The sequence below is a fragment of the Clarias gariepinus genome, chromosome 2 (genome assembly GCF_024256425.1).
Source record: "Clarias gariepinus isolate MV-2021 ecotype Netherlands chromosome 2, CGAR_prim_01v2, whole genome shotgun sequence".
NCBI classification, from domain to species: Eukaryota; Metazoa; Chordata; class Actinopteri; order Siluriformes; family Clariidae; genus Clarias; species Clarias gariepinus.
In genome coordinates, this window is record NC_071101.1 from 32,174,780 (window position 1) to 32,199,230 (window position 24,451).

At 37.8% G+C, this 24,451-nt stretch overlaps 1 protein-coding gene across 1 annotated transcript in view; it reads right to left on the reverse strand.

Annotated features, from left to right (window-relative positions):
- Positions 1–320: 320 nt before the first annotated feature.
- The window catches only part of appl2 (adaptor protein, phosphotyrosine interaction, PH domain and leucine zipper containing 2), a 36,678-nt gene continuing 12,547 nt past the window's right edge, over positions 321–24,451 (reverse strand). Inside the window, exons 2-21 of the mRNA XM_053483918.1 lie at positions 20,378–20,476; positions 20,225–20,284; positions 18,628–18,699; positions 18,138–18,225; positions 17,908–17,949; positions 17,759–17,817; positions 15,877–16,023; positions 15,603–15,685; positions 12,978–13,130; positions 12,259–12,447; positions 10,735–10,777; positions 10,596–10,652; positions 8,319–8,413; positions 7,831–7,998; positions 7,358–7,410; positions 6,914–7,088; positions 6,762–6,798; positions 6,445–6,600; positions 5,266–5,313; positions 321–2,341 (exon numbers count right to left, since the gene is read on the reverse strand). Coding sequence (XP_053339893.1) covers positions 2,210–2,341; positions 5,266–5,313; positions 6,445–6,600; positions 6,762–6,798; positions 6,914–7,088; positions 7,358–7,410; positions 7,831–7,998; positions 8,319–8,413; positions 10,596–10,652; positions 10,735–10,777; positions 12,259–12,447; positions 12,978–13,130; positions 15,603–15,685; positions 15,877–16,023; positions 17,759–17,817; positions 17,908–17,949; positions 18,138–18,225; positions 18,628–18,699; positions 20,225–20,284; positions 20,378–20,476 — 1,956 coding nt within the window. The 3' untranslated portion in view covers positions 321–2,209. The remainder of the gene's footprint in view (positions 2,342–5,265; positions 5,314–6,444; positions 6,601–6,761; positions 6,799–6,913; positions 7,089–7,357; positions 7,411–7,830; positions 7,999–8,318; positions 8,414–10,595; positions 10,653–10,734; positions 10,778–12,258; positions 12,448–12,977; positions 13,131–15,602; positions 15,686–15,876; positions 16,024–17,758; positions 17,818–17,907; positions 17,950–18,137; positions 18,226–18,627; positions 18,700–20,224; positions 20,285–20,377; positions 20,477–24,451) is intronic.

A 24,451-nucleotide genomic window follows, 5' to 3' on the forward strand; every position in this document is an offset into this window, starting at 1 on the left:
CAGTGAGAACCCTGAACCAATGGTGCACACACCCACACAGATATTCTGGGCAATTTGGAAATATCGATAAGTCTACAATGAGTGCCTTTGGAATGGTGGAGGAGAATAAACCCCCAAGAGGAAACAAAGCACAGTGTGAACATGCAAAAAACACGCACACAAGATCCCTAATCCTGATGGCGGAGGGCAACAGTGCTAACTATTGAGCTGCTATGCTGCCCTTCTGGTGTCTTTATTCTATTAAATAGAAAAGATTATGAAAAAAATATTCCTGTAACTCATAAAAGCAGTAGGGAAAAAATTAATAAAGACTCATCAGGGCTCTTAGAATAGAGCTTTATTAAAAGTTATTACATTTGTTTAAGAAAAGCCATGTGCAAAGCCTTCTAGACAAGCAGCTCAATTAATAACCGTAATTATTGTTAGGAGTGGTCTGCTCCCACACAGGTTTCATCAAATGCCATTGTTTGTCTTTTGAAACTCACGCAGCTTGCAGCAGATAGGCGTTTATACGCACTTGAGTCTGAATCCGAAACTCGGTGATAAACAACCAAAGCTGTAGCCTGACCTCCAGCTGATCCTACACTTAACGGCTTGCTAGCAGTTAAAGTGTAGACGTGCCAGTGTTGATGCACAAACCAACAATTATTGTGGGAAGGCTTCTACATGCATATTTTTGTTTAATATACAATACTGAAGTGCAGCAAATTTGTGATTCAGATTGCAACAGATAATTTCAAATCATGTCCGTAGGCAAATCTTTAATACAGCGAAGCAAGCAGATGAGGATTATGTAGGAAAAAAGCCCTTTTGGAAGAAACAGAAATGTAGTCAAGGAGCCACACAAGCTAGTATATTTAAAAGAAAGTGGTTTTGAATTTAGCTGATAGACCTATTGCTATTAACCAATAAAAACTGCAGCACTTACAGTTTATATGTAAATGGGGAAAAAAGGCATATTTCCATTTCATTTGAGCATTTAATGTACCTCGCCTTTACATAACCTAATAAACATAACCACAATTTACTTAAGATGTATATATTTCATACTAAAGAGATTATCGTAATATTCATGAATCTTTTTAAATCTTACATAGTGTTATTATTTTTTTTGTAAACTAGTTTAAACCTCAAAGTGCATTTCATTCATTGTAAACAGAGCACTAGCGCTTGGACCCTGGATGTGAAATTTGAGATTAAATTATAAAGGAATGTAAGAAGTTTACACTTCTCTAAGTCAAATGACCTGAGGAAAAAGTATGGTGAAATAGACTCGTGTGTTTTTTTTTTTTTTTGCAAGTAAACTAATAAATCAGCACGCAGAGAGCTGAACCAGCTCCAGATTTATCACACAGAGAAAGTATTGCCTCTTGACAGTCTGGGTGGAATTTAGCTAGATTACAGTACACTCACATTACCATTAAAATGCACTATGATTAGTGCACTTATCCGAAACTCGACATGCAGTGGAAGTGCAGTTACATTCTAAGCTTTAACAGGGCAGGTCTAGCCATGAGTACAGGCTTTCTAATACTGCTAATAATGTGCTTAGCAATTGTTTTTAAACCTATAAACCTACGAATGTCAGTAAATGCCCATTCATTTATACGAGCAATCTTTCATTAAGAAGCTGCTTCTACAGTATGTCTCAGTACAACAAAGTAATCACATGGCACACCTTTATATTAAGCTCCTGAAGTATGCAGAAAGAAATAAATTGGAGTGAACTAAGGGGTCAAAAAAAAAGTGCAAAAAGGAAAATGAACCTGTCCGATGTATGTGTACAAGAAGCTCTCGTGCCAGTACTTCTAAATAGGGTCCTCTTTTCTTCACAGGAGAAGGCAAATGTGGACACAACACAACGAAATGATCTGTCAGATTGATGAGAATGAAGGTATGTGTGGTATTTAGCAGAGCTATATTACTCTGTATTGATTAGCTGCTAGAAGGCAAACTCATTCATCAATGTAAACCTCTGTTCATCCTTTGTGGATTATTTGTATACAAGAGCAAACTTGGTATTTAGACGTCTGAGGCATTAGAGTAGAGCCGTAATGTACTGTAAGATAAGAGTCTCTAGTCAGTTTGCGTGTAAAGTGTGTGTATCTAGGATCAGCTCTCTAGATCTTCATTAGAGCATAAGAGACCAAAAAAAAAAAAAAAACAAGCGCTGGATCAGCTCTTATCCTTTGAGAAGCCGAAACAGGTTTCAGGCCTCAGACTCCAAGTCATCGTCTCCTTCTCCATTCGCTGCCTTTCCGGTCTCACTCTCCAGCAGCAGGAACTTCCCGTCGCTGGTCAGTGGCACGGATTTCATCAGCTGGGCCAGAGCATCTGGATCCTAACACGACACAGAACAACATGAAAAAAGTGAATGAAGATGTTTCAATAGAAATGAATCATCCACTACCAGTCAAAAATCTAAGGTCATCCAGGAAAAAAATAAATAAATAAAATAAATAAATTTCCCTACAAAACCTTTATCGATCAAATGAGCTGTAAAATCAACAGAAAATGTAGTCCACATGTTGATAAGGATTTATGCCTGAAATTGGATTTTGGTGACAGCGCAGGTCAGCCTGTTACAGTTACAATACCAGCTGGCTGCTTCTTCCCTAAACAGTTCGATAATTTAGAGCTGAGCTTAACTTCCTGACACTGGGACTCTACTTTTATTGTCTACATTGCAATTTCTCCTTACAGTTTCCCTTTAATAGCACCCTAGTACTATTAAAACTATGAAACTAAACAATATCTTCAAACAGAAGGAAGTTTGGCAAAATAATTATACCCAAGTCTTCATACAAGGATTGTACAAGGAAATCTACACCGTGGACTTTGGAGAAAATGTCATTATATGAGGACATTCAGATCTCAAGGGGATAAAGGGCACCTACTGTGCAAAAATAAATTTTTTACTCATTTTTAGACATTCTCAAAAATTTGAGGGGAAAAAAAAACTCCCTGTTTTTTGTTAATTAGATTCCCCCTAACGTGACCTCACTAGAGGAAACCGTCTTCCAGGTTGTTGCTTAGTTCTGCTGTTCACAAATGGGCTGTTGCCCTGCAGCAGCTCATTTACTTAATTCATTTCAATTAAACTTGATTTGTATAGAGCTTTTAACAATGGTCATAGTCACAGAGCACCTTTACAGAATAAAAAAATTATGGAAATAAATTAGAACATGTACAGTAAAAAGTACAGACTATAACTCAGTTTGTTTCTGATGAGCAAGCCGAGGGTGATGGTGGCAAGGAAAATCTCCTCCAGATGACAATTAGACAAAACCTTGACAGGAACCAGACTTAACCCGGGAACCCATCCTCATTTGTATGACATGAGGTAATATGATGGTCCCTGGTGATTTCCATATGTATCTTATACAATATCCAGGTGCCAATATGATTTATACAGTATAGGGATTCTGTAAGTATTACTTACTCATCGTCTATGCCGCTTAATACTGTATACAGGGTCGCGGCGGGCCTGGAGCCTATTCCAGGAGACTATTGGGCATGAGGCGGGGTACACCCAGGATAGGATGCCAATCCATCGCTAAGCACACACACTACAGGCAATTTAGGAACACCAATTAGTCTAATCTGGAGGTCTTTGGACTATGGGAGGAAACCAGAGTACTCGGAGGAAACCCACCAAGCACAGGGAGAACATGCAAACTCCATGCACACAGACACGGGAATCAAACCTGACTGGAATCTAACCCGGACCCTGGAGGTGCAAGGCGCCTCTATGCGTTAGGATCATGGTTTTATAAATATTCCATTATATTTTTTTGGATTTTTTTACAATTCTAAACAAATTAATGAAAAATTTTCTTCCCAACACAGGACACCGTGCTAATGTACCTGCCCATGTGTGAACAGTTTAGAGCACACCACTTGTAGGATTAGAGAGGAACTGCAACATTTTACCACCTCGAATGCAAACATATATATTAAATAGATTTTGGAGTCAGGATATACGATACACATACTGCCACACAAAAATCATGAGGCATCACAAAATCGATTTTTTCTAATGATAGTATTTACATAGACACTGAAACAGTCAGTTCGGAAGAGGAGTGAAACAGAGGGAACTTGGGTAAATAAATAAATAAATAAACAAAACAAACAACAGCAAAAATATACTACTTTAAGGTTTTTATTGTGTTGGTGTAGAAGGAAACTGGCTTCGTTCACTGCGTATGGCACAGCGTTACATTTTCCTTGTTCAAAATTCATTTGTATGGTGAGATGATGGTATGGAGTGTTTTGTTGGTTGCTAAATTGAGATATTTTTCCACTTTCGGCAGTCCTCCCATCATCTTTTCACTATTTGTAGATCTCGATAAGAAATTCTTCTTTGCGTTTCAGACTTTGATTTATCTGTCCATAAAACTCTTTCATCTGTCTTCCTCCATTCAAGGTTGGTGTTCTTTGGCATTTTATCCTTCTATTGGCCAGGCCAGTCTCGGATATATTTTTTTCTTTGCAATTCTGCCCTGAGACACCTCTTGATTGTTGACCTTGAGGCTGGTGTTATCCAGATACAATTCAGTTGAGGATCTGTGCGATGTCCATTTCTCAAAGTAAAGACCCTGATGTACTTGTCCTTGCTCAGCTGTGAAATTATGCTTCTTTAATTCCTTTTCTATTCTGGTTAGAGACAGTTATTTGCTGTTCTTTAAAGAGAGTAATATACTTTGTATAAAATCTTCAGTTTCTTGACATTTTATTGCATGAAATAGCAACAAATTGTCCTTTCCCAGAACAAAAAAAAAAAAAACAATAATAAAATTTATTTTTTAAGAAAATTTTTAGTTCATAATCGAACCCACAAATGCTGATGCCCCAGACACTCAACTTTTATTGCTTATTTAATCATCGCAATGGTTTTCAGCTGTGTCAATGTAATTGCAAAAAGGTTTTTTAATGATCAATTAGCCTTTTAACACGATAAACCTGATTTAGCTATCACAGTGTTACTGAAACACAGGAGTGGTTGTTGATGAAAATAACACTCTTAATGCCGTTGAAGATATTCCATTAATAACCATCAGTTTTATAATTAACAATGAACAATGCCTAGACTGTATGCATGATACATTTTTAACGTTTTTCAGTTGGAGAGAAAAAGGGTGTGCTTTTCATTTAAAACCAAAAACATTTTAAAGTAACCCTAATACTTTCCCCAGCACTGTATGTCCAGTAAACATTTACAGTAACTACATTGATTGTTTTGTCAAAGATTTAAGATCTTACCTTTTTAGCTTCTGTAATCTCCTTTCCAATGTTTATTGTGGAGCAGATCTATAGAATGGAGAGAACTATTAAATATCATCATTATACATTAAGACACATCACATTGGAAATCTCTACTACGTTGTAAAAACCACGCAGATCAAAAATAATCAACCACTTTAAAACCGGCCTCAAACATGTTCCTTCGAAAATGAACGGGGGTCCAGAGTCTAGAGACCTTCTTGCTGATTTTTGCTCACTTTTTGCACACACCGCCAACAAATATTTTTATCCAAACTTTAAGGTGGGTTTCCTGAGTGCTACAAAAGAAAAAGGGAAAAAATTGGTTCTGTTTGGCAGTTACGTATAAATGCCTCTTCGGGATGCAAAATCGATTTTCTTATAGGAATGCATTGACTTTTGTCCTAAAATCCGCTAGAAAAAAAAAAAAAAAGACATGACAATTTTTTTTTAAAACAAACTTAACATAAGTAAACCCTTTTTTCGTGAACATTTAAAAATGAAACATCTAGCACTGACAGTTCCCGAGATATCTGGCTTTGAATCAGCAGTCACCTTCCCATTCAAGTAAATGGAGGAGCTCATGTTACATGTTGCATTGCTATGGCTAAACCACACCCCCTTCTCTCTCTCTCTCTCTCTCTCTCTCTCTCACACACACACACACACACACACACACACACACACACTAGACTCAGACTGTATAAGCGTTTATATTTTGGGAATTACAGTACGTGACCTTGGAGTTAGTTGTTTTAATTGTTCTCACAGGAAAAGCGATGCACTATTGTATATCATTACTTCGGTAAGTCAAATGAGGTGCCAGTTCTAGAGGCTTCACAGGACACAATGGATTTCTTTCACTTTAGTTAACTACATAAGCAATTTTGATTTTACTTCCTAAGGTTTATGTTTTCTTAGTTATTTTTCTATGCACACTCAGGGGTAAATCCTACAGCTCAATCCTAAAATGCATGAGATATGAGAAAAAGTAAACACACTTTTATTACATTTGTATGTCTGTCAAAAGTTGAGTATGTTGAACTTCACAGTGATTTGCCTATTAAGAAACACATTTAACTTTTTTTAACTGACGGTATGGATCATCCGCAAGTCACACATCTTCAGGACAGACTATCAGATCTGTTTTTGTTCTAAGCAAAAGATCTAAAAAGTTACCTTCTCTCCCTCAGTGTTGCTCTCAAACACAAAGGCGCTGAAAGACGCCTCTCCCTCCTCCTCTCCCTCACTCCAGTCTCTCCCCTCTACCACAAATCCCATGAGCCGGCTGTTCTCCTTATGCGCTGCGAACTGGGTGACGTCCCTGAGCTGGAACTAAGGGCGTAGAGACAGAGACAGAGACAAAGAATGGAGCAGACAGGAGAGGGAAACGGATAAGAAACTCTCTGGAGAGATTAGAGTTGTCATTTTATTGACCCAGGGTTTGAAATCTTTTGCTCAGTTAAGGTACAGCATTCAGCGGCACGCTTACTCACACTTATTTTAGTGACCTGTGTCTGAGGGTCAATCAACCTGTAGGGGAAAAAAAAGAACGAAAAAAAAAGGACTCATGTCTCAAGATAGCAAATCTAAAGGTACAACAACAAAAAAAACCCTTCCTTACACGTCCTCTTTATGTCTGACTCACCGAAGGCAGCTGCTTGTTACCATCAGGTGCGACTCGCTGGTTTTAAATATGTTGTGTATCGCCCGAGCAGCTAGCACCTGCCTCATGGCCTCGTAAATAACTTCTTGTGTGTGTCCAGAGCGCACTGCCATAGAGCCAAGGAAACGCACAGCAAACACCTGCTGTAGCAAGGAGTCTACAAACCCATGCACACACACACGTATACACACACACACAGAACAAGATCGAGGTTATTGAGGGACTGTCACATCTGTGAATGAAAGGCCATTCAACAATCCTTCACAGACGGAGTGCAGCGCGTCTGCACTGACAAGCTGATGTGAGCACAAATTGAATTGATGTCTGCGAGTTCCATTATAGCATTCTGGGCCGTTTTTTTGACCTCAGCTGTCCCTGGCAAATGATAAGCAGCTCAATTCAAAAGAGTCAGTAATGCTGTCTCACCGTCAGCGTTTGATGAGCTGTCCACTTCGGTCTCACCAAAAGGGTTTGTGCGTCTGTGAAAGGTCAGGATGGGGGGAAGAAAGGAACTGTGAAATATATCAGACGACTCAAAACTAAACCTGGATGATTTAATATTATTCATAATATTTAATATAATGAAATAACTGCATCTCTCTGCTAATCTGTGCAACCCTGGACATGGATGCATACATCTCGACACCAATCAGCCAATAAAATAAGAATAACAGGTGAACTGAATACAGCTGATTACACAGATTACAATGTCACCTGTTAAAGAGTGCAGGTATAAGGTTCTGTGTGACTTTTTTTTTTAGCAAAGGCCAAATTGTGATGAGCAGAAAAAAGTTAATCATATAAAATAAGACAGTTTCCCAAAACTATATAATAACATAATATAACATTGTGTTAGCCACGATCACAGGGTCATGTGTGAGACTGACGAGTTTTCTGACCTTCCTCCTGCCCTGTTCTGGTCCAGGAACTCCGATGCAGGAAGCACAATATCGAACTGGATGGGTGTCCCTGGGGCAATCAGGTCCTCGGGCTCAGGGGCAGCAGGGACAGCAGGGGCAGCAGGGGCTTTTTTAACACTGGCAGTGACCACTGCGCCTGGCTTAGCCCTACACACACACACACACACACACACACAAAATCACAATGACACAGAGACAACATGAACTGTATATGACACGATATACAAAACAAATTATGGCATGGTCACTGGTCATCACATGACCACAATAAACTAAATACACTAGATTGGGGCTAATTTTTAGTACAATTATAATTATTATTGTTAATAGTGACAATACAATGCCCTGATTAGGGCCAGCACTTTACTGTAGCTTTAGACTTTCAAGGGCGATTAGTAGTGAATTTACAGGCTGCCTCTGGTTCCTTTACATACTTATAACAGATGTAAACATGGCATTAATCTGACCTGTCAGGGTTCGGGGAGCCCTCTGCTCTCTTTTCAAAGCTGGTGATGGGAGTGACTGCTTGTATGGCTGTCTGATTGAGTCTGATGGCCACAGCCTGAGGAACACAAAACAGATTATTAATAATGTACATTCAGTGCTTTTCAAGATCCCATGATGTTCCTGATCTTCATCTGCTGCCTTCATACTCGTACAACAGCATCGCCGCAACACGGATTTCAAAATTGATTTCATAAGTTCATGCTCTTTAAAACTCATGAACCCTCTAAAATTCACATCACTGAGCTTAACAGTTTATACGGTAAATCCACCTTTATACCAATTCCAACAAATCATGTGTCACATGACCACTACAACCAGACGTCCAAGCTACTTGGAGGAGCCAGACCATTTCGGAAGCTGCTTCAAGTCTGCTGTAAATGAGAATGCGAGTAGTGTAGGAAGAGAGTTTCCATCACATGGTGCTCTCAGCTCTTAGACAAGTAACACAAGTCTGTGGTGCCATCTGTGGGGAACATTTTTCTTTCACACATGGGGATCTAAGACACTCACAGAGGAACCCTGATCAATGTGGTGCAAATGAAACCCTGGCCGAGCTCATCACTTTCAGGCCAATTTCGAATGATTCATGCGTCTTCAGTTAACCTCTTTATTCTGGTCAGGGCCGCTGGGAATCTGGATCCAACTGAGATGCCCGTCCATCCCTTCTGATATAATGCAAAGAAATGATCTTAGCAAGAATAATCTTTTTTGATGTTTTTAGACGTTTTTAGACGTATTACTTATTTCATATGGCATGTTTTCTTATTCTGTTGGCAGATAATTTTTCATGTTCATGTCCTAATAATAATGATGACTCCAGAAGATTTTAAATAATCCTTCTGTATATTTAATTTATCATAACCTTCTACGAGGTAATACTAGATCTGCCACTTTTAACTCCATTTAGGGAGTCTGCGCTTGTCAGACGGGGCGTGGTCAAACGTCTGCTGTGGGTGGAGAGAGGAGGCATGTTGAACCAGCACAGAACATCTGATTGTTTCCAACTGGGTGTTTTTACATGTACTTAGTGTTGGTGTGTGGGAGAGTGCTTGTGTTTTTATTTCAACAGCGCTTGTGAGACACACTGACAGAGCCGACACAACACATTTGCCTTGAATTTGAACTTAAGGAGCTGTGAATGACTTAGCACTTGTGGTTGGCTGGTGGTAAGTGAGGAAAAGAAAATTCAAGAAACACAAAACTCGGTTAAAAACAGAACAAACAAACCAAAAAAAAATATGTGCACACCTCACTCGTCCCACAAGACCTTTTCATGCATCCGAACAAAGATTCTTTTACAAACCCATTTGAATTGATGGGAGTTGGGTAAAAATGGGAAGAAAAAAAAAAAAACAAGGTGGTGGCACCTTAGTAAGGTGTAAGTAAAAGTAAGGTGGCAACGCTACCTGCTGTGTCACCATGCACTGTATTAACGGTACAACACACTTGGTACAACATTCCAAAATGACATGCCCTTGATTGTGTGGAATCCTTTTACGGGTGAAGGTGGAGTAACTCAGTGTGACTCTAGAACTCTAAGCATAATGAGTGTAACAAATAAGATCAGTGAATCATAGTAGGTAGACTCTTGGTTAGATTCAATTGATTTGGGGGTATTAAGATTATTCGATTTGATTTGATTAATAGCAACCAATTTAATCAATTAAAAAAATCTATTAAATTTGCACAATTAATTAAATTGCACAGCTGCATGAACATACATACATAACTGAGAGTAAAACTCTTGAGTTACCACTTATTGATTATTTTGCTTCCAAAAAGCCAGACCTTCTTGTATCTTTAATTGAATATTAAGGAATTGTACACCAGGCTTTTTAGGCTCTCATTTTCAGTCCAGTCGCTTTACCTGACCAGTTTCAGAGGAATAATTTTTATTTGATAAGCAGCACAGTGACCTATGGATCATTCTAGCACAAAACCAATTACTTTAAGGCATGGATCTGTGAGAAACAGGTGCAGATGATGAGAGATGATCAGGTCGATGATTAGTGTACTGGTGATGCTGGTTGGAACAGACGAGAGGCGGAATGAGGTTGCTGCTGATGCTGTTCCATAAACGACAAATTTATAAATTGTATCTTTACCCATATTGTGGCCAGTCACAGCAAAACATTTGTTCCCATTTCTTGAATTTAATCTACATAATTATACTTAAATGAGGGGTAGCTCAAGAGGTTTACTGTAAATGAAACAATATGCTTAAACAGAAGGAGTACCTCAGGGTTGTCCGTTAGGTAGATCTGTCTAGAAATGTTGTTAATGGTGCAGATCCACTGTAGGGAAAAAATTGCATTAAATGTTAAAAATGTAAATTTCAGCATGGAAAACATAGACGTATGGAAAATAAAGTTGTACCTCCTCGTACTCCTTTTTGCTCTCAGCCTGAAGAATCAAAGACCTTGAAGAGAAAAAAAAAAAAACATGACAGAGGGAAAAAAAACCTCCATCTGGCATCATAGTTACAGTTAATACAACATACTGATTGCGGAATATAAATAGCTACATTTAAAAAGACATTATTGTAATGTCTTTGTTTTGTTGTTCAATGTATTGAGCACTTGTCTGTTGTCTGCCGGCGTTCATTACAGGATTTTTTTTTCCAGTTTGGATATCAGAGAAAAAACGTCTGGATAATTATTTCCTCTAAGATTAAATCATGCTTTGTGGATGTAACAGCGCTCGTTCTCATCTCATCCTTTTTTATTTTTTTACAGTGTGTGGCTCGATGCCAGTATGCTAAAGCAGTGTGTGTGTGTGTGTGTGTGTCTCATCTTCACAGGGAGGAAGACATTAATATTGTGGCAGGAAATTGATTTTAGAGGTGTGATCCTGAGAGGATGGATTTGGAAAATGCAGCGTGGAAACCAGACTGAGTCCTCTCATGCTGGGAACTGAAAACACATCATTTCATTTTTTAATTTTCATTATAGTAATCCGTATGTTGTCTTAGATAACAAACATCACACATCTATGCACACATATGCTTGGATTTTAACAGTTAGCATGTTAGCTAGTTACAGCAGGACAGTGTTACCTCTTGAGTATCCAGTTAGTCAATGAATTATAGATAGGAAAGGGGTAGGAAGTAAAGGGAAAGTGTGTGGTTGAGCAGAGGAAGAAAAAAAAGCTGTGTGCTGAAAGACAAGGAGGCGTGCGCGATGGGAAATGAAAGGAGAGAAGAACAAAGTGACAGCAGTCCAGGGAACAGCGAGACGCAAGGCTGTGCGGCGAACATAAATTCCATCTTGGCGAGCGAAAATATCTGGAATGTAAATAAAATTCTCAAGGATTTTCTAATTATAGGATTACGATTTCAGCTTTGATTTTTGTTATGCTCTTGCCTTCTTTTTACAAAATAAATACAATATAACAATATTTTATTTCGTTTACTTGGATCTCACTATTTCCCCTTACTCAGATGTTGCTCGTTAAAAAAAAAATATATATATATAAAGAAGCATATTAGTATTCTGCTATCTGATATAAACACTTTCTCATAAGGACTTTAGGTTTCTACCAGCATAAATGCCAGCAGGATTGCGTGCACGCTTTTTTTTTTTTTTTTTTTAAGGGCCGCTACCTTCTTCCCTCCCTCATGTTACATAGACCAACAAATCCACCTTTAAATAAGGCTGTACAACCATTAATGACAATCTAGTTCCTGTGGAACACTTGTAACTTCTTTTCTGAAGAGACATGTTTGTCTGTGACAACTGTACACACAATCATGCACAAACGCCACTTGCACATTACAGGCAATTTTGTTGAGTTATTGACTTTAGGACACGCTGCTGCTAATACAGTCTTTATTTTCCCCTTAGTCGACTACTTCATTTTTGTGCACACACACACACAAACACACACAGTTAGGAGCCATACGTTTTCCCACTAGGTGATGTGATCTGAAAACAGTAGCGCCTGTCCTCGCACTCGACCGCCATGACAGAGCTGTTGTCCAAATCGAGGACCATGCCACCCGCCACTGCGCCACGGGGCTGGCACATCAGGTTTCCCCCCTGGGTGAAGAAATAGAGCCGGTCCCAGGCTGTGCTCACCAGGCCCGTCTTACTGCAGAAACCACGAGAGAGAGAGAGAGAGAGAGAGAGAGAGAGAGAGAGAGAGCATTAGGGGAATTTTTTTTTTCTAAGATTTGCAAGTGTAAAATATTCAGTGTAAAACCCAGACAACCTTCTAATCATAATCACAAGTTTTGCTATTAGTTTGCCAACATATTGTCAAAGAGCACAGCGTAAATGGAGGCCTAAAGTCTGAGAATGCGCCAGTAAATGCATAATTTTTTCACTTTAATTTAATCATGTGAAAAAATTTATAATTAAAGTAAGAATTTTAGAATTTTTCAATATTTGGAAATAATCATTTTGCTGTAAGGAGAGCACATTTAGCCTCTTACCGTGAAGACTAATGCAAAACCATGATGATTATATTAGTTTAGACTGTGACAATAATAATAATAATAATAATAATATTCATAACAATAATAATATTAATAACAATAATAATATCCTTTCCTAACAAGTAATATCTGTAATGTTAATTAACACCCAGAGTGTAAGAAATATAAGACAGGAGCTGCATACTTCCTAATGTTGAGGTAGCCTGCTTTCTGGATGAGCGTGCGGTTGACTGGTGCACGATCCTGGTCAGGCATGTAGACGATATCGTCTACTGACAACAGCTCTCTCTGAGACATACGCATGCTTTCTGCCTCAGCATCCAACTGAGCCTGAACACTTTGTTAGGCAGAGAGAGAAGAGAAGAGAAAAAAAGAATAGAATATTTTATTGAATGTTTACACACAGTCCAGAAAAGCACTAATAAAACCAACAGGCCATGTTTATAGTGGTGTTAAATGTCATTTTTAACCAATCAATTTAGGTGAATAATCAGATCTTATATAGCCCATACACACTCAAGCCACCATATAAACACTAATACTGGACAGGACTCTATTGTGCTTGCCGAACAGCCCTAGTTCTTCACCGCAGATTCCACACAGAGTTGGAAACATTCATTCGAGGTTCTGGTCCATGTTGACATGATTGCATCACATAATTGCTGCAGATTTGTCAGCTGCATATCCATGCTGCGAGGCTCCTGTTCCACCACGTCCCAAAGGTGCTTTATTAGCTCGATTAAATCCGGCTACTGGGATGGCCATTATAGCACTCTGAATTCATTGTCATGTTCATCTAACCAGTTTGAGACCACTTTGTGACATTATCATGCTAGAAGAAGCCATTAGGAAACTGGTAAAATCAGAGCTATAGAGAGACACGCATGGTCAGCAACAATATGCAAATGCACGGCTGCATTCACAAGATGCTAAATTGGTATTAAGAGGCTTGGTGTGCAGCAAGAAAACATTCCCAACACCATTATACCACCATCAGCCTGGAGTGTTGACACAAAGCAGGATGGGTCCATGGATTCATGCTGTTGGTGCCAAATTCTGACCCTACCATCTGTGCAGCTCAGCAGAAATCCAGAATCATGAAACCAGGCTAAAATCTTCCAGTGTTAGTGAGCCCGCACCAAATATATCCTCAGATTCCTGTTTTTGGCTGACAGCAGAGGAACCCGATGTGCTCTTATGCTGTAGTAGCACATCTGTCTCAAGGTTTTTGATATGTCCGGTACAGAATTCAAGGTGAAGGTGCTATGTTGTAATTCCCCACATACAACCAGTACAAGTGACAGAAAATGCCTACTTAACTTGTAAACTTGGAAAAACCTACCACTTCCCTCCCTCTTTTCTTTTAAATCCAATTTGAGCAGTATTACCATACAGCCACAGTAGTAATAGTTTTGAAATAATAGAGTGATCACTGTGATGAGAGCTGCAGTAAAATATTTGAATGGAGCAAACATGTTAAATAAGGCTGTACAACCATGAATGATAATTCTAGCCGATGTGGCTCGGGGAACGCCCTAGTTCCTGTAAATTGGGGGATATTATCTGGATAGTACTGGATAATTTGCTGGTGCATTTGTTGGCAAATCAGCGAAACTCGCCCCATCATTCTTTAAGAACTTGTGCTTGTTTTTTTTGAAAACCTTGTAATTTTTACTTGTGACATTATTAGTCTTAGTCCTAAATAGGCCTTGTCCCAAATTATTTGGAGAAGATGACAGGCCACAACTTTTTTTTTTGATGGTGTCGAAGCACTAATGAAAAATGAAATACTGGAATTTCAAGTGCATGGATTATAAAGAAAAATAAAAAGGTAGTCGCTACTCTTATAACTGTGCTGTATTATTTTGTGCATTTAAAAATCCTGGTTTGTCTTGAACACCCCTTGTAGCATTTTATAAATGTTATGTGCACTAAAAAACATCAATCCAAAGACATGCTTTTGTGGAGAAAAATCTTGTGAATGATTAAAACTTGTAAATGACTACTTAAAAGACACTACACATGCAGCAGTACTGTGATTGTGCATTCTGAGATAATCCATAACCTTCCTTTTAGCTTAAACCAGTCTGACCACTCTCCTTAGATATCTGTCATCAAATAGACGTTTCCACCCTGATAACTAACTGAATGTGTTTTTCTCGCCACCACACAATCTTGTCTACTGTTGAGAGCAGCAGTTTCTGAAATACTTGAACCAACCATGACCTGTATCATCATGATTTCATGCATGGTGCCGCTAAAACAAGATTGCCAGACTGAATGTCTGCATGAATAAGCATATTTTCATCCATTCTGCACATAAGTGTCATGATGCACCATTTTAAAAGACGTTAATAGTGTTTGTATGGTTGGTGTAGAATGTAAAAGGAGCATCAAATGAATAACCAGAATGATACAGGACACAAATGCGCCTTCGGACATTTTGGAGGACGTTTTGCTAAGGCTAATGTAATTGAGGACTTGTTAAGACACCAGCAGTGCCATTGAAAACTCAGCGCATGCTGAACTAATGTTAGCTATTTGTCACACTCTGACAGGTTTCTTTTTGTTATGGTAATATAATGAAAACAAATGTTCTCCCTCGTATGTACACAAATGCGATCTGCATTACATGCATATAAGGCTGTGCTTGTGCTTGGGGTACAAAAAAATATATATTCCATAGAATCTGAAACAAACTAATTTAAAATAACAAAAACTAGTTCCATGCAGAAATTGAACATGTAAAAATGTCACAATTGCCATGATACAATTGCTTGCATTGAAAGTCCTATTTAGGATAATCTACCTCTCAGACATGCTATTGACAGAAGCCAGAAAACTGTCCATTTTCTTGGAGACCAGCTCTATCCCTTTCTTAAAGAAGTTGATCTGTGAGGGAGAGATAACAGTAATTACTGTATGGATTATACACTGTTCAATGTTCAAAGCTTCACAGTGCCTTTATAATGTTTTTCGGTGCGATTAACCCCGTCTTTGTTCTTTCGCCCACAGTAGATGATGAAAAATCAGCTGCCATATTACATCTACCTAGACACATTTAGGATAAAAATGTTTCAGACCTGGGCTTGTGTGTATCCCAGCATGGGCTCCAGCATGGCTACTCTCTTCCTGTATTGTAAGGCATTGAGAGCACAGTAATACTGCATGGAGGCCTGGTGCTGCTTCCTACGACAATATGCCACCTCACCAACCAGCTCAGATTTCAGCTGTGGAACAACACACACGTTCACACGGACATACAATCACACAAATTTTATATCATTACCGCTTTATGTTGCAGATGGCTTGAGATGAAAGCTTGCGAATTTGTGAGGTTGTGAATGTGAATCGAGGGTATATTATTATTGTTTTATTCACAAATTACCAAGCTCTAAAGATTTTTTCCAGAAATTAATTTTTTTTCAAAATTCAATTCTTATCTTTGACATTTATTACAATTTATAGGTTATAGGAATAGGTTTTATTCGGATATTAGACCCATAATTTAAAACATTTTTTTTTACAGTTATCAACTTGATAATATTATTGTATATATAATCGATGCATTCTCTAGTTTATATTACAAGATAAGAAATGTTAATGATTAATTATTAATTGACCATTTCCTGTTAAGAATTTAAACTGCGCATTAAAATGTGTTATCTGATAATGTTTTGCATAATATTCTCCGTAGCTCATATCTGCTACTTTGTTCACCACAAGAGGGCACACTCGCAGATGAGGCAGTGTACGTTATAATTGCAAGTTAACAAATTATTGGCCTGCTATTAAACAATAAATAAAAAAATAAAATCACAGGCTTAAAATGACTGGAATTGGGTTAAAAACCAATCATTAAAATTTGAAATTGCTGAATCTCTGTGCAACAAATCACAGCTATGTTCAAAAATAAAAATAACTGCATTTCCAGATACAGTGTGAAAACCATGTCAGTGAGGCAAATCAACAAAAAAAGGCTTAACTTTTCTAGGAAGCATAAAGATTAGACTTTGGAGTAATGGAAAAAGGTCATGTGTTCTGATGAGTTCAGATTGGCCAGAGTGATGGGTGCATCAGGGTAAGAAGGGAAGTGCATGAACTGATCTCCCATCATGCCAAGTGGCCAATGGTCGAGCCTCTGGAGGCAGGGTTATGATCAGGTGCTGCTTCAGTTGCTCAGCTCTAGACTCAGCAACGTTATGTGGCAATAATACAAGATCAGCAGATGACCTGAATGTACTGAATGAGTAGGTTATAACATCTATGGAGTTTTTCTCTCCATAATGGCACAGGAATATTTCAGAACTCAAACTGCAAAAGAGTGATTCTGGGAAAATGAGGAATAACTGAGCACCATACAGAAGATCAAATGAAGTACCAGGAAGTGTATTTATCTCTCCTATTACAGTACAATACCTGTAAACACGCTGCAGTGTCTTTTTCATTGGTGTAACAGTCAAAGGTAAAATTCAACATAGCTTGTATATAAAAAAAAATAAAATAAAATAAAATATATATATATATATATTTAAATATTGCACAGGAGTATGAAACACAATCACAGAAAGCAGATAATGTGAGGGTGTAAATTTAAGTATGAGATAATTTTCATTGTTTGTTTGTTTGTATTAGTATTTATTCCCATATCAGCTTCCCAGGCTATTTCATGGCAGATACATATTGTATTAAACATTAAACTGATTTATTCAAACCAATATAATATTAAGGTATAATGTAAGGGATTTAAAGAGTTGTGGGAAAAGTAAATAAAAATAATAATAATAAAAAAAAATAGATAAATATCACAGAACAAGAACAATACTTTACATTAGGTTCTTTAAATGTAATTTTTATTGTATCGCTACAGATTGTATGTTACGTTGCAACGTATGAACATGAGCTTCCTCGTCTCCACATTGTGTCATGAGAATACAATATAGTGTGTTCTATTTAAATACACACCTTCTCATTCTCCCTCCTCTTGGGTAGTCGGCTGTATTTGATCATGGCGGCCTCATGCTCTAAAAACAGAACCAGAGAATAAGTGAGGGAAGGAATTAATCAGCTAAAAATACCTCCATTCACACTTTAGAGCGAATCCAAAGACCTACCGTCAGTAGCGATTCCGAATATCTCCTTCAGTGTGCTTATTTCTGTAAAAAATTAAATATACCAGCAGAAAAACCTTCAAACTGAATCGAGTCATTATTTCCTACTGAAAGCTTCAGTGCAGATGGCGCGCAGTAGACAGAAATGTAACCATGCTCTGTGTCAAAGGAACACATTTAATTTATTTTAATGAGAGTTTAATGAGGGTTTAATGAGTGTAACACTGCCATACCAGTCAGGTCCTTCTCCCTGAACTGCACCATGGGAAACACCATCCTATCAGCCATCTGAGTGGCCAAATCAACATGCAGAGAGTTGAGCTGAAAAATTTAGAAAGACAGATGGACATTTTACAAATGAATCTGATGATACAGGGGTAAAGGGGTTAAAAAAAAAAAAAACACTTCACACTCTTTCTGAAAATTAATCAGACTGTAGTGGCAGGGGAAAAACAATCAGGAGTTCAGGATTTCAGCCCACACCATCTGAAACATTGACCTTGTTGGCAGGGAGAACACCTCGCATCTGTTAGCTCCCTCCCCGCTGTTACCTCACACTGTCTCCACCTGTGCTCCTGCTGAATATCCCCCTCCCAACTGAGTCTCCACACTGACACACACACACTTATACATCTGATGGACTGACCACTCAACACCATCATTCAAGCATACTGGAAGTCCCAGGGTAGACATATGCATACACTCAGCATGTAGTGCTCTTACCTCTTTTATGGTTTTGGCAAACTGTTGAAGAGTGCCGATCACCTCCTCATCTCCCTTCCCGAGAGCAAAGTTCTGCAACATCAAAGAAAACGACTCAAACTCCACAACACTGAATAATTTAGCGTTCAGCTGTCGAGCGACTGTCATTCGAGACACCTTGATGTCATAAATGAGCCTTTAAAAAATAATTACTGCAAACTGTTACATGTAATAAGATATCAGGAAACTGTGAAGTTTTTACAAACGTAAACAAATGCTCTGGGCAAGCACGAGCTGGAAGTGGAAGAAGTATACATAGTGTAGCGTGAGCTTGTTAGCTAGTCTAGCTTAGTAATGTAAGCTAAATTAAATTCTAGTCAATAATAGTTGAAGATTCAACTATGAAATTTCATGTTCTGTCTTTGGATCGGTAGAAAACTCTGTTGAACATCTCTATCCTACCTTTACATGTTTGTTTGAGATGTAACTGTGTGTTTTGCTATGACTAAAGTTAGAAGACCTCAGCTGCTGTGTGTTGTGTAGTGCAGCAAGGGGTGGGATTCGAAACACAAGCTTAAAAGGTGGAAGCTATGACGACTGTACAGTACATGTACATCATAAACAATTTTAATCAGTCGTTTTAAGAACCAGATGGTAATTTATAGCCAAAAGGTGGCTTTTAAGCTCTTTGTTTTGTTGTGCAACATGGCAGCATGGATGAGTTGGTTTTGTTAAAAAAAAGAAAGAAAGAAAAGAAAAGTTTTATGTGGAACTGCTGGATTTTACACAAAGGACATGGCTTAAACAATGGCTGCTTGCAAAATATGCAAAGGCAAGATTTACTTCGCTTATTCCCCAAGAAAGCCCTCAAAGAGTGTGCGGAAAGCCTGATAACACGAGGAGCGCACATGAGTGTAACAGCATTACAGCTAGAAACTCAACTGAAACAATAATAACAAATGCTTTTGAAAAAGTTGTGACTTAAAAAGTCTTGAATATTAAAAAAAGAAGAAGAAGAAACAAACATATTTGCAGTGCCCTGCAAAAGTATTTATACCCCTAGAAGTTTTCCATATTCTGTCATGTTACAACCACAAACATAAATGGGAACTGGAATTTGTTATAGATCAACACAAAGTGGCACATGTGGAAGGAAAATTATTAATGGTTTTCAAAAATCTATTACAAATAAAAATAAGTGTAAAGACTGAACATATTATCCTTTTTGAGCATTCTGTGTAAAGCTGAAGAATAAATGCATTTCTGACTATTTCAAAGGATACTATATTAAAATATTATGTTTAAATACTGATTCGTTAATCACCGTTCCAATTTATTGCACTTTTTAACACTAGAAACATCTAGTGTTAACATCAAGTATTTTTTTTTACATTTTCATGTTCAATATACTTCATTAAAATGTGTTTGAAAAGGTATTGTTATTTTTTTCTTTATAGTTTATTTCTTAGAGCTATAATTTTATCATCGAAAAGGTCGCTCTGCCCAGGAACTTGCAAGGCAAGGATCAATGTTCATGCATACAATCAATGCAGATACACTAGCATGTCACACCAGTTAACAGTCCTCTTATTTACCATATTGGAAAGAATTATTTTACCTGTTTCTCATACTCAAGTAACTGCTTGGAGAGCTGTTCAGTGGCCAGCGCCATCTCGTTCTAATGAGAGGGAAAAAAATGAGTTTCCAAATAAAGTTCAGCAAAAAACAGCATTATGCAATATGAATGTGTATAGAGTGCGTGCATATATACCTGTGCACCAAACACTCTTTGCATAGACTGCAAGAGCTGGTTGCTGTAGTCCGTAAGAGTGCTCGCATCTTCTTCAAACACACTGAGCAGCGTGCGTGTCTGAAACATACAAAATGAGAATATTGAAATCAGAAGAATTAATATACACACTGCTGGGCAACATCAACAACAAAAAGTCGCAAACTAATATTTTGACTCCTTTCATTATGTATACTATGTACACCATGATTATGTACACCAGTTCATGCTCCAAAAACCACTCTTTGAGTCCAGGAATATGGCAGAGGCATCAGAGAAGACAAAAAACTCCATAAATGTGATATCCTGGTCATTCAGTACATTCAGGTCATCAGCTGACTTCTGACAATTTATCGTTAATGAGCTTAGACTTGACCAAGTGAAGCAACCCTAGATCATAACACTGCCTCCAGAGGCTTGTACAGTAGGCACTATGCATGATACACTACTTCATATATTTTCCTTCTTATACTGATGCACCCAGCGCTTTTTTAAATACAGTAGGATCAATCTGGACTCATCAGGCCTTTTTTCATTGCTCCAAAATACAATCTGAATGCTCCTTGTCAAAATTAAGGCACGTCCTGTATGCAGATTAGTCTCACAAAGCTGTTTAGTCTCGATCCTGGATCCTGAAATGCTCTTACCCTGTCTATTAAATGTCATTTCTACTGTCAATTTTTATGATGGAACATCACCAGGAGTTTCAGTGATCGCTGATTATGGTCTTTCATGATTTATTCCCCCCGACCACATTTTTATTCTGCAAAATTGAAGACTCAGCACTATCCTGACAGGTTATAATAATATACAGTATTGGACAGTTCTTAACCAAGTTCCAGTGATTCTGCTTTAGAGGAGATAACGTTGTCTTTGTGGCATGCCAGGGTTTTGTAACTTGGAGATAATAAAAATTAAGTAGACCACCAGCAGCCTGGTACAAGGTACAACAATGAGTGTGTACATTTCTGAGTGTAGCTAGCTTCAACACTTAGGGACAGCTATTTTATAAATTTTGTGTTTCAGGTAGCTTCAGCTCATTTCCACCAAAATCTCTGTTCATAACTATAAATCACTATTCTATTGGTTTTCCAGATATGCCCTTGCTCGTGCCAACTGGGTAAAAATACATCACGAGATTCTGAGGCCACTCTTTCATTCCAAACAATGGATGCTATTTTAGTAAAAATATGCTTGGGATTTTGCTCTGGAGGACGAGAAGCAGTTAGTCAGCTGTATTTATTGAAGTCCAGAAAAAGGAGGAAAGCCAAATGCCGCTCTTTAGCTGTTTTATCAGCTATTGCTAGCGATGATATGATCTTCCCCCACGCGCTCAGAGGTGAAAAGTCACACGAATTCTGATCTGCCTGTTCTCATTCAAGTCATGACCACGCATCACATATACTGTATATCCAATTGAGGCCAACATAGAAAATGACTCAGATTGGGCAGCCATCAAAAAAACTTATTTCAGTCACTTCACGCTGGTATTTTGAACATATACATGATATCTTTTCAATTCATATATTGTCTATTGAAGTTTAAGATCCCAGAGATACCTATTAATTACACTACCTGAGCTCATGACATCTCAGCGATGCTCTGGATATGGAGCGGTGGGTGTGGCTCAAACCAACGAAACACAATTTGCAGCTTCTAAAGCTTGTAAAGTGATTAACAAATGGAATACTTGTTTTATATCTGCCATGTTATGTAACTGAAGGTGTAGCCCTGATCAGGGAGGAAACCTGTTGAACCTGACTCCTAACAGCCTGACGTGATGACATGAGTCCTGATTCTGAATACAACACACATGAGTAAGGAGACACTCGTTCTGGGAGGCTTCGTCTCCACCCTTCTGTCAACAGACAGCTGAGCACAAAGAGATTTGCATAGCCTACTTTGGATGGGAGGAGAGAGAGAGAGAGAGAGAGAGAGAGAGAAATAAATTCTAAAATAAAATAAAAAAATGAAAAAACAAAACTGAACACAAAATAACAAATTTAAAAACAAAATAAAACCGAATATAACAATTAAGGTAACACAACGACATATCCAGAAACCAAATGAAAAAACACAACAATTTACTCAAACCAGAAAGGATATGTATAGTTTGCAAATTAAATTCTTATCCCTAATTGGATGAGAAATCTGTCACTCAAGACATGCAAGAAGTACTATTAAGTGAAGTCAGAATCGTTTTTAAAGCACATTTAACACAACTTAGTTGACCAAAGTGCTGTATAATCCTAAAATACTGAAATGAATCCTTGGATGAAAATACATCTAAATGTCCGTGTGGCTGCAGTACTCCTTGTATATTTTGAGTGACAGATGTCTTGTCCAATCAGCGGTAAGAATCAACAAGCCAAAAAAAGGTAGGCGTGGTTTGCGAATTACATCCTTATCGCTGATTGGACAATTGAGTGACAGATGGCACATCACCATCAGCAATAAGAATTTCAATTTACAAACTATACCTACCTTTTCAGGTTTGACTGAATTATCGTTGTTTTCTCTTTTGGTATTTTGTTTCTGGATATGTAGTTGTGTTTTCTTATGTGTTATATTGTGCACATATTGTGTTATATGTTTTTGTTGTTTTGTTTTTGGTTATGGTATTTTGTTTTTGGTTATCCTTTTTAGTTTTTGAATTTGCTATTTTGTTTTTAAATGTGTTATTTTGTTTTTAAATGTGTTATTTTGTTTTTAAATTTGTTATTTTGTTTTTAATTTTGTTATTTTAATTTGTTATTGTTTTCGGTTTTGTTATTTTGTTTTGCACATTCTCGATCACCATTGAAGAGACATCTACCATAAGTTACATTTTTACAAGGGATAAAAGTCTATGTAAAAATGCTATCTATTTTAAAAAATATGATTTTTTTACTTGTGGAAACTGCATCTATTAGTGAGCACTGTCAAAGTTTTCTATACATGTCTGCAAATCCCATCATGGTTTCATGCTTCAGCTCTTTCCCTCATCCCACAAACTCCTGACAGTTCACAACTCTTTTCAGTCTATTCGAAAGGTTCATGATTCAGTAACACATGCGCAATGTGGGTAAGGTGTAAAAATGAACAAAACTTGAGCAATCCATCAAAATCAGGTTCAGAGCAACAAACCCTGTTGTTATCTGACTTAGATATGATTAGGTTAGAATTATAAAACAGGACAGAACACTGTCACTTCAACTCCATTTCTTACTTCTTACTGTACATCTATCACGAGGCTTTTAATCACAATATAGCTTACAGGCTTTCCCAAGCCTTACAGCAAAATATTAATGCTGCTTTAACGAAATAAATAAATTAATTGATTTGTTAAATGTCATTTTATATAATATCTACAAAAAAAAATTAAAAGAGGGAAATCTATCAAATCTGTAACAAATTTAAATACAGTAAAAAAAACAATCAGAAAACAGTAGAAAACGCTCATTCACACGCTATGAGCAATGCATGTTTTTGGACTCTGGGAGGAAACCAGTGTTCCCAGAGGAAACCCACCAGGCACAGGAGAACATGCCAACTGCACACACGCATACCTGAGGCAGGAATCAAACCTGGACCCTGAAAGTGCAAGACGACAACCACTAAGCCATCATGCCATCTATATAGTACAATTTTACTTAAATTTTAGGGAACCAAACAGGTGAGAGTCTGATAGAGCAAGATCAGGACAATAAGAAGAATGCTTTAGCACCTAAAAATGGTAACCTAAACTGGACTTCTCGCTCTTTATCATTTAATAATACTGCTACAGTGTTTGGAAAAGGAAATAGTTTCTAAAGATGTGAATCTTATATCTGAAACGTGATTTCTAATGTTAGGAACCTCCTCAATAGTTAACCAAGTCAACAGCTTTGACAACAGCCACATTAATGAGGTCATCTCGTTTAGAGCTTAATGATGTTCTCAACTACAGCTTGACAAACGAGAGGCAAACATTTGAGCCGGCTAATGAAGATAATTGCTGATTCAGATACGGTAGAAACAAAAAAACGTGATTAAATGAAGACTGTGTTGTAGACAAACTTAGGTAGATTTTTCTCC